The sequence below is a fragment of the Leucopleurus acutus genome (assembly GCF_964270905.1).
Source record: "Leucopleurus acutus genome assembly, chromosome: 16".
Lineage (NCBI taxonomy): Eukaryota > Metazoa > Chordata > Mammalia > Artiodactyla > Delphinidae > Leucopleurus > Leucopleurus acutus.
This window is the reverse complement of record NC_139158.1, coordinates 36,077,784-36,089,124: the sequence shown is the minus strand read 5'-3', so window position 1 is coordinate 36,089,124 and position 11,341 is coordinate 36,077,784. Positions and strand designations below refer to the sequence as shown.

The window sequence follows — 11,341 nt, the reverse complement described above, 5'->3', positions numbered from 1 at the left end:
TTTCCTGCCTGACATCTGGGTGGGATATAGCATTAGGATCTCCAGTATATTTGCTACTTATTGATGAAAAGGACAGTTCTCAGGGTCTTCAGCCAAGAGGTGTAGCCAAGTGGTCCCTGTCTAGAGCACCAGAACCAGATAAGCACACATGCACACTCCCTTGAGTAGAAACTCCCATCAAGCCTGCTATTTGGGCGTGGCAGCCAGGGTTCCTGTGGGACATGTCATGATCCAGAGGAAGAGCAGAGCATTTACTCCCAGTCTTCAGCTTCCAGATGAGGACAGCTGACCCAAGACTATTTTTGTTTTCTTCTCAGATGCTTTTATTTATTTATTTATTTATTTTTAAATTCTGACTTCCTTGCAGTTAGGAAGTCAGAATTTCTTTTTTAAAATAATTAATTAATTAATTAATTAATTGATTTTGAGCTGTGTTGGGTCTTCGTTTCTGTGAGAGGGCTTTCTCTAGTTGTGGCAAGCGGGGGCCACTCTTCATCGCGATGCGCGGGCCTCTCACTATTGCGGCCTCTCTTGCTGCGGAGCACAGGCTCCAGACGCGCAGGCTCAGTAGTTGTGGCTCACGGGCCTAGTTGCTCTGCGGCATGTGGGATCTTCCCAGACCAGGGCTTGAAGCCGCGTCCCCTGCATTAGCAGGCAGATTCTCAACCACTGTGCCACCAGGGAAGCCCAGATCCTTTTATTTATTAGCCAAAGAAGGGGGATGGGCTTTGGTTTGTGATCTTCAGTAAAGCCTAGGTCTTGCCCAATGAAGGGAGATGGTAATTGGCCCATTATTAACAAGAGGTAATTTTTGTTTATGAGATGTTAAGAATTACTCCATGGTTTAGAGGTGGGCATAGTGGTCATATACCTCAAACTTTCGGGGATCCCCTCTGAAATCTTCTATTTTCCTTTTCTAATTATGGGTATCCTGTAACTGATTTAACTCCTTTTGGGGTAGACCCTGTTTCTATCTTTAGCCTGTTCCACCTACATGTACTTGAGCTTACATGAAGTTTTGTTCTGTTCTACATTTACCTCTTTTTAACTCACGTGTTTGTATCTTCTGTATTTGGTGAATATGTCTATATTCATGCTTCCCATTCTTTTCATGATTGTATAGACTCATCACCTTCTCCCTCAAACTTCATCTTTCAGGACCAGGAGTTTTCACTTGGGAGGGGAGGGATATAGAAGAGAAGGGAAGAAATTTATCAGAAACATTTGGGGAATTCTTCCAAATACAGCAGGTCTGCTCACCCCTCCCCTGAGTATACCAAAATCTTGGCTGGGGAAATTAGTATTTTTTGAGAATTTCCACATTTAGTTCCAATGGTCAACTCCCTCTACCCTTTTGAACTGAAGGAGTTCACACCCATCATGGACAAAGATGATGGATGGACAGGGTGCAAAGATGAATTTCTTGGGTCATCACTGTGTTGAACTGAAGACCCTGATCTTTTTGTTCTTCGTGAAGCACTTCCTTCATTTTGTGATAGCTCATGTTGATATTCAGATGGAATAAAGTTTCCATTCATTGTGGGACTGACAGTGTTTGGGGATTGCAATGAAACCTTGCAATCATAAAATTTAAATTGGTACTTAACTACAAAGGTCGGCGACATCAGACCTGCACTGATGCAGATCCACCTACTCCAGTAGCTTCTTCACTTGCTTTACTCCTGATTGTCCCTGGACAGATTCCTCAAGTGACTGAAGGCAACCAGAGATGGAAAGGGCCAACAGCAGCTCCTTGGAGAGCTTTATTCTGATGGGTGTATCTGACCATCCCCAGCTGGAGATAATCTTTTTTGTAGTCATCCTCTTCTCCTACTTGCTGACCCTTGTTGGGAACTCAACCATGATCCTGCTTTCCAGCCTGGATGCCCGGCTCCACACACCCATGTACTTCTTCCTCAGCAACTTCTCCTCCCTGGATCTTGCTTTTACTACTAGCTCAGTCCCCCAAGTGCTGATCATCTTGTGGGGATCAGACAAGACCATCAGCTATGGTGGCTGTGTGACCCGACTCAATGTTTTCCTCTGGCTAGGGGCTACTGAGTGCATCCTGCTGTTGGTGATGGCATTTGACTACTATGTCATGGTGTGCTGGCCCCTGCACTACACCACCATCATGAACCCCTGGCTCTGCTGGCTGCTGGCTGCCATTGCCTGTTTGGGTGGCTTGGGCAACTCTGTGGTCCAGTCAACCTTCACTCTGCAGCTCCCTTTGTGAGGGCACCAGAGGGTGGACAGCTTCCTGTGTGAGGTGCCCGCCATGATCAAACTAGCCTGTGGAGACACAAGTCTCAATGGTGTCTGCACCTTCTTCACCACTGTCCCATTAAGCACCATCCTGATCTCCTACTGCTACATAGCTCAGGCAGTGCTGAAGATCCACTCGGCCAAGGGACAGAGAAAGACCTTTAACACGTGCCTCTCTTATCTGGTGGTGGTACTCCTCTTTTATGGCTCTTTTATGGTGGTACTCCTTTTATGGCTCTTTTATGGCTCAGCTATCTATGGGTATCTGCTTCCAGCTAAGACCAGCAACCAGGCCAAATTCATTTCCCTCTTCTACTCTGTGGTCACACCCATGGTGAACCCTCTCATTTATACTCTGAGGAACAAGGAGGTGAAGGGGGCGCTGAGGAAGCTGCTGGGGAAGTCAGCTGAAGGAAGGGAAAACTATCATTTACCACCTCTTCATCTCTACAAGCTTTTTCTCATTCTCTCTGGCCAGGTGAACATGAGGAGTACTGACCGCAGTACAAGCATGTTCTTGACAGCACTAAGCTGTTGGTACATGGTTAATGTTATTTCTTTTTTTTTTTTTTTTTTTGAGGTTAAAGGGATTTTTTTTTAACATCTTTATTGGGGTATAATTGCTTTACAATGGTGTGTTAGTTTCTGCTTTATAACAAAGGAAATCAGTTATACATGTACATATGTTTCCATATCTCTTCCCTCTTGCGTCTCCCTCCCTCCCACCCTCCCTATCCCACCCCTCCAAGTGGTCACAAAGCACCGAGCTGATCTCCCTGTGCTATGCGGCTGCTTCCCACTAGCTATCTACCTTACGTTTGGTAGTGTATATATGTCCATGCCTCTCTCTTGCTTTGTCACAGCTCACCCTTCCCCCTCCCCATATCCTCAAGTCCGTTCTCTATATTTATTTATTTGCGGTACGCGGACCTCTCACTGCTGCGGCCTCTCCCGTTGCGGAGCACAGGCTCCGGACGCGCAGGCTCAGTGGCCATGGTCCACTGGTCCACTGGCCCAGCTGCTCCGCAGCACATGGGACCCTCCCGGACCGGGGCACGAACCCGTGCCCCCTGCATCGGCAGGCGGACTCTCAACCACTGCGCCACCAGGGAAGCCCGTTAATGTTATTTCTAATGTTCTACACTTCTTTACCAAATATCCTACTGTGGACCACAGATAACAGGGCAGATGTGTCATCAATGACTCAGAGGTTGTTGACTTAGTACAGACTTAGTTCACTGTCACTGCTGTCCACATTTTATTACGTGTAATAAATATTACATATGTATTATTGTATTTCTAGAGAATTCTGTACTTTTCTAAAGAAAGCACCTCCACTTGGCAGTATCTTATATAATTCCATAAAATCAAGCCAGGTTTTATTAGCCCCAGTTGAAAACCCAAGAATTCATCTTTGCACCCTATCCATCCATCATCTTTGTCCATCTCTCTTTGTCTTTTCTTAATGTTTCAGTCTATCTACCCACACTTCCCAGTCATATGCCCCTCTGTCATCTTGTTTAACCTCTATTTTACGTCTACATTCCATTTTCCCTTTTGCCTTATCCAATGTTGAATGAGAAATGGTAGGAAGGAGATTGGTTCAAGATGATGGAGTAGAAGGACGTGCTCTTACTCCCTCTTGCGAGAGCACTGGAATCACAACTAATTGCTGAACAATCATCAACAGGAAGACACTGGAACTCACCAAAAAAGATACCCCACATCTAAAGAGAAGCCACAATGAGACAGAAGGAGGGGCACAATCACAATAAAATCAAATCCCATAACTGCTGGGTGGTTGACTCACAAACTGGAGAACACTTATACCACAGAAGTCCACCCACTGGAGTGAAGGTTCTGAGCCCCACGTCAGGCTTCTAACCTGGGGGTCCGGCAACAGGAGAAGGAATTCCCAGAGGATCAGACTTTGAAGGCGAGATTTGACTGTAGGATTTTGACAGGACTGGGAGAAACAGAGACTCCACTCTTGGAGGGCACACACAAAGTAGTGTGCATATCAGGTCCCAGGGGAAGGAGCAGTGACCCCCATAGGAGACTGAACTAGACCTATTTGCTAGTGTTGGAGGGTCTCCTGCAGAGGCAGAGGGTGGCTGTGTCTCACCATGTGGACAAGGACACTGGCAGCAGAAGTTCTGGGAAGTACTCCTTGGTGTGAGCCCTCCCAGAGTCCGACATTAGCCCCACCAAAGAGCCCAGGTAGGGTCCAGGGTTGGGTCACCTCAGGCCAAACAACCAACAGCGAGGGAACCCAGCCCCACCCATCAGCAGACAAGCGGATTAAAGTTTTACTGAGCTCTGCCACCAAAGCAACAGCCAGTTCTACCCACCACCAGTCGCTCCCATCAGGAAAGTTGCACAAGACTCTTAGATAACCTAATCCACCAGAGGGCAGACAGCAGAAGCAAGAAGAACTACAATCCTACAGCCTGTGGAACAAAAACCACATTCAGAAAGATAGACAAGATGAAAAGGCAGAGGGTTATGTACCAGATGAAGGAACAAGATAAAACCCCAGAAAAACAACTAAATGAAGTGGAGATAGGTAACCTTCCAGAAAAAGAATTCAGAATAATGATAGTGAAGATGATCCAGGACCTCCAAAAAGAATGGAGGCAAAGATCAAGAAGATGTAAGAAATGTTTAAAAAAGACCTAGAAGAATTAAAGAACAAACAAACATAGATGAACAATACAATAACTGAAATGAAAACTACACTAGAAGGAATCAATAGCAGAAAAACTGAGGTAGAAGAACAGATAAGTGACCTGGAAGACAGAAAGGAGGAATTCACCTCTGCGGAACAGAATAAAGAAAAAAGAAACAAAGACAGCCTAAGAGACCTCTGGGACAACATTAAACGCAACAACACTCGCATTATACGGGTCTCAGAATGAGAAGAGAGAGAGAAAGAACCTGAGAAAATATTTGAAGAGATTATAGTTGAAAACTTCCCTAACATGGGAAAGGAAATAGCCACCCAAGTCCAGGAAGCGCAAAGAGTCCCATAAAGGATAAACCCAAGGAAACACACTGAGACATAGTAATCAAATTGGCAAAAATTAAAGACACAGAAAAATTATTGAAAGCAGCAAGGGAAAAATGACAAATAATATACAAGGGAACTCCCATAAGGTTAAGAGCTGATTTCTCAGCAGAAACTCTACAAGCCAGAAAGGAGTGGCATGACATATTTAAAGTGATGAAAGGGAAGAACCTACAACCAAGATTACTCTACCCAGCAAGGATCTCATTCAGATTCGATGGAGAAATCAAAAGCTTTACAGACAACCAAAAGCTAAGAGAATTCAGCACCACCAAACCAGCTCTACAACAAATGCTAAAGGAACTTCTCTAAGTGGGAAACACAAGAGAAGAAAAGGGCCTACAAAAACAAACCCAAAACAATTAAGAAAGTGGTAATAGGAACATACATATTGATAATTACCTTAAACGTGAATGGATTAAATCCTCCAACCAAAAGACACAGGCTTGCTGAATGGATACAAAAACAAGACCCATATATATGCTGTCTACAAGAGACCCACTTCAGACCTAGGGACACATACAGACTGAAAGTGAGGGGATGGAAAAAGATATTCCATGCAAATGGAAATCAAAAGAAAGCTGGAGTAGCAATACTCATATCAGATAAAATAGACTTTAAAATACAGAATGTTACAAGAGACAAGGAAGGACACTACATAATGATCAAGACATCAATCCAAGAAGAAGATAAAACAATTATAAATATATATGCACCCAACATAGGAACACCTCAATACATAAGGCAACTGCTAACAGCTATAAAAGAAGAAATCGACAGTAACACAATAATAGTGGGGGACTTTAACACCTCACTTACACCAATGGACAGATCATCCAAACAGAAAATTAATAAGGAAACCCAAGCTTTAAATGACACAATAGACCACATAGATTTAATTGATATCTATAGGACATTCCATCCAAAAACAGCAGATTACACTTTATTTTCAAATGCGCACAGAACATTCTCCAAGATAGATCACATCTTGGGTCATAGATCAAGCCTCAGTAAATTTAAGAAAATTGAAATCATATTAAGTATCTTTTCTGACCATAATGCTATGAGATTAGAAATCAATTACACGGAAAAAAAGTAAAAAACACAAACACATGGAGGCTAAACAATATTTTACAAAATAACCAAGAGATCACTGAAGAAATCAAAGAGGAAATCAAAAAATACCTAGAGACAAATGACAATGAAAACATGACGATTCAAAACCTATGGGATGCAGCAAAAGCAATTCTAAGAGGGAAGGTTATAGCAATACAATCCTACCTCAACAAACAACAAACATCTCAAATAAACAATCTAACCTTATACCTAAAGGAACTAGAGAAAGAAGAACAAAATAACCCCAAAGTTAGTAGAAGGAAAGAAATCATAAAATCAGAGCAGAAATAAATGAAATAGAAACAAAACAATAGGAAAGATCAATAAAACTAAAAGCTGGTTCTTTGAGAAGATAAACAAACTTGATAAACCATTAGCCAGACTCATCAAGAAAAAAAGGGAGAAGACTCAAATCATTAAAATTAGAAATGAAAAAGGACAAGTTACAACAGACACCGCAGAAATACAAAGCATCCTAAGAGACCACTACAAGGAACTCTATGCCAATAAAGTGGACAGCCTGGAAGAAATGGACAAATTCTTAGAAAGGTATAACCTTCCAAGACTGAACCAGGAAGAAATAGAAAATATGAACAGACCAATCACAAGTAATTTAATTGAAACTGTGATTAAAATCTTCCAACACACAAAAGTCCAGGCCCAGATGGCTTCACAGGTGAATTCTATCAAACATTTAGAGAAGAGCTAACACCCATCCTTCTCAAACTCTTCTAAAAAATTGCAGAGGAAGGAACACTCCCAAACTCATTCTATGAGACCACCATCACCCTGATACCGAAACCAGACACAGATACTACAAAAAGAGAAAATTACAGACCAATATCACTCATGAATATAGATGCAAAAATCCTCAATAAAATACTAGCAAACAGAATCCAACAACGCATTAAAAGGATCATACACCATGATCAAGTGGGATTTATCCCAGAGATGCAAAGATTCTTCAATATACACAATCAATGTGATACACCATATTAACAAATTGAAGAAGAAAAACCATATGATCATCTCAATAGATGCAGAAAAAGCTTTTGACAAAATTCAACACCCATTTATTATAAAAACTCACCAGAAAGTGGGCATAGAGGGAACCTACCTCAACATAAAAAGGGCATATATGACAAACCCACAGCAAACATCATTCTCAATGGTTAAAAATGAAAGCATTTCCTCTAGCATTTCCTCTAAGATCAGGAACAAGACAAGGATGTCCACTCTCACCACTATTATTCAGTATAGTTTTGGAAGTCCTAGCCACAGCAATTAGAGAAGAAAAAGAAATAAAAGGAATACAAATTGGAAAAGAAGAAGTAAAACTGTCATTGTTTGTAGATGACATGATACTATACATAGAAAATCCTAAAAACGCCACCAGAAAACTACTAGAGCTAATCAATGAATATGGTAAAGGTGCAGGATACAAAATTAATGCACAGAAATCTCTTGCATTCCTATACACTAATGATGAAAAATCTGAAAGAGAAATTAAGGAAACACTCCCATTTACCACTGCAACAAAAAGAATAAAATACCTAGGAGTAAACCTACCTAGGGAGACGAAAGACCTGTATGCAGAAAACTATAAGACACTGATGAAAGAAATTAAAGATGATACCAACAGATGGAGAGATATACCATGATCTTGGATTGGAAGAATCAATATTGTGAAAATGACTATACTAACCAAAGCAATCTACAGATTCAATGCAATCCCTATCAAATTACCAATGGTATTTTTTACAGAACAAGAAAAAAAAATCTTAAAATTTGTTTGGAGACACAAAAGACCCTGAATAGCCAAAGCAGTCTTGAGGGAAAAAATTGAAGTTGGAGGAATCATGCTCCCAGACTTCAGACTATACTACAAAGCTACAGTAATCAAGACAATATGGTACTGGCACAAAAACAGAAATATAGATCAATGGAACAGGATAGAAAGCCCAGAGATAAACCCACACACATATGGTCAACTAATCTATGACAAAGGAGGCAAGGATATACAATGGAGAAAAGACAGTCTCTTCAATAAGTGGTGCTGGGAGAACTGGACAGCTACATGTAAAAGAATGAAATTAGAACACTCCCTAACACCGTACACAAAAATAAACTCAAAATGGATTAGAGACCTAAATGTAAGACTGGAGACTATAAAACTCTTAGAGGAAAACATAGGAAGAACACTCTTTGACGTAAATCACGGCAAGATCTTTTTTGATCCACCTCCTAGAGTGATGGAAATAAAAACAAAAATAAACAAATGGGACCTAATGAAACTTAAAAGTTTTTGCACACACACACACACAAAAAGTTTTTGCACAGCAAAGGAAACTACAAACAAGATGAAAAGACAACCCTCAGAATGGGAGAAAATATTTGCAAATGAATCAACAGACAAAGGATTAATCTCCAAAATATGTAAACAGCTCATGCAGCTCAACATTAAAAAGCAAACAACTCAGTCCAAAAATGGGCAGAAGACCTAAATAGACATTTCTCCAAAGAAGATATTTCTCCAAAGAAGACATACAATGGCCAAGAAGCACATGAAAAGCTGCTCAACATCACTAATTATTAGAGAAATGCAAATCAAAACTACTATGAAGTATCACCTCACACCAGTTAGAATGGGCATCATCAGAAAATCTGCAAACAACAAATGCTGGAGAGGGTGTGGAGAAAAGGGAACCTTCTTGCACTGTTGGTGGGAATGTAAATCGATACAGCCACTATGGAGAACAGCGTGGAGGTTCCTTAAAAAACTAAAAATAGAGTTACCATATGACCCAGCAATCCCACCACTGGGTATATACCCAGAGAAAACCATAATTCAAAAAGACACATGCACCCAATATTCACTGCAGCACTATTTACAATAGCCAGGACATGGAAGCAACCTAAATGCCCATCGACAGATGAATGGATAAAGAAGATGTGGTACATATATACAATGGAATATTAGCCATAAAAGAATGAAATCAGGTCATTTGTAGAGATGTAGATAGATCCTGAAACTGTCATACAGAGTGAAGTAAGTCAGAAAGAGAAAACAAATATATTAACGCACATATGTGGAACCTAGAGAAATGGTTCAGATGAACTGGTTTGCAGGGCAGAAATTGAGACACAGATGCAGAGAACAAACATATGGACACCAAGGGGGGAGAGTGGCGTTGGGCGGGGTGTCGTGGCAGTGTGATGAATTGGGAGATTGGGATTGACATGTATACACTAATATGTACAAAATGGATAACTAATAAGAACCTGCTGTATAAAAAGCAAATAAAATTAAATTAAAAAAGGAAATGGTAAGAAGACCATTTTTCTTTTCTTTTTGGCCGTGCCCTCCGGCTTGTGGGATCTTAGTTTCTCGACCAGGGATCGAACCAGTGCCCCCTGCAGTGGAAGCCTGGAGTCCTAACCACTGAATTGCTGGGGAATTCCCAAGACCATTTTTCTTTTAATTAAATAGTTTTATTTAAATTATTTTCTCACTGGGACTTCCCTGGCTGTCCAGTGGTTGAGACTCCACGCTTCCACTGCAGGGGGTGCAGGTTTGATCCCTTGTTGGGGAACTAAGATCCCGCATGCCACATAGCCAAAAAATTAATTAATTAATTAAATCATTTCCTCACCAAAGTCCCAGCCATCAGATTTGCTACCAGTATTTGGATATGCTAGTATGGTCAGTGGATTATGGAATGCTCTGAGATTCCTTAAGCAAGTTTAAGAGCCCAGGAAAGATCATCCATTTGTAAAGCATTTCCTCTGCCTCATGATCTAGTCTTTCACCCCTAAAGTTTCTAAAATTCAGCAATCAGTCCAGCACGCCATGACTTACCAAAGAACTCAGGTATTGGAATTAGAATGCCAGTACGTGATTCTTCACATCACTAGAATTGCCAGGGGAATCCACACCTGCCACTGCAGTTCATATGTTCTTTCCCCAGGGAGAGAAGCTGGGTTGATATGAGAAAGTTACCTGGCAACTGCATTACCAGAGAAAAGATGATCAATGATTTTAGGGCTACTTTCTAAAGAGTCTTGTGTCCTTCACAGCACCTAAACACATGCCTTATACATAGTAGATGCTCAATACTTAGTGAGTTGAATTAATTAACAAGCCCCATGAATCTCCCTTTTTCACACTAGGAACTAAAAATGTCACAGGAACCATTTTCATATTTGCCACTTTGGGGTCATCCTGTCACTTGGACAATGCTGAACAAACAATGACATTTCCCCTCTTTCCACATTTGCATAATGCCTCCCCAAAGACATCTAGTTATATTGTCCCAGCCTGAATTTGTTTTTCTAGTTGTAGATCAGAACCATGACCTATTGTCTCTGTTCCTTACCCAGTAATACTGAAGTATGTCTCCAGGACTAGCCACCTAGCAGCATAATCTTGGTGAGCTCATCAAAGTCCAGAGTCGTGCAGGCTCAAAAGTTTTATTGATCAGCACACTCAGATTAGATGAAGTTCTCAGGAGGTAGAATCACAATGACTAAACTCCTAGGTTGATATACACACCAGAATGCCAGTTGATTAATTTATGAGAATTGTATTTTCCAAGGAGATATCCCCTAGCTAATTCGTTTAAATTGCAAAATTACTTGGGGGAAAATAGGAAGAAAATAGACAGGCATTCTTCAGACACTTCAGAGCTTTGCAGAGTCTCCCTACGGAAAGTACAGGACGTTTTGAATCTAACTTGCATTTAGGGGCATAGTAAGACACAGAGAATTACAGGGAGGAGAAAAAGCTTGGGACATGAATGCATCATGGGGATCACATACGCCATCATCAAAGTGTACACATATTCATCTTCCATTCTCAGTGGTGTGCTTGAAACAAAGTCAAAAATTGGGAAA

The 11,341-nt window shown here is 41.1% G+C and overlaps 1 protein-coding gene across 1 annotated transcript; it reads left to right on the top strand.

Annotated features, from left to right (window-relative positions):
• Nucleotides 1-1,729: 1,729 nt before the first annotated feature.
• Nucleotides 1,730-3,096, top strand: OR2C1 (olfactory receptor family 2 subfamily C member 1; the record flags this gene model as incomplete). Its single annotated transcript, XM_082857915.1, is given in 3 exon segments — nt 1,730-2,233; nt 2,237-2,688; nt 2,690-3,096. Coding segments are annotated over 3 exon segments (1,014 nt in total). The 3' UTR covers nt 2,748-3,096.
• Nucleotides 3,097-11,341: the final 8,245 nt, after the last annotated feature.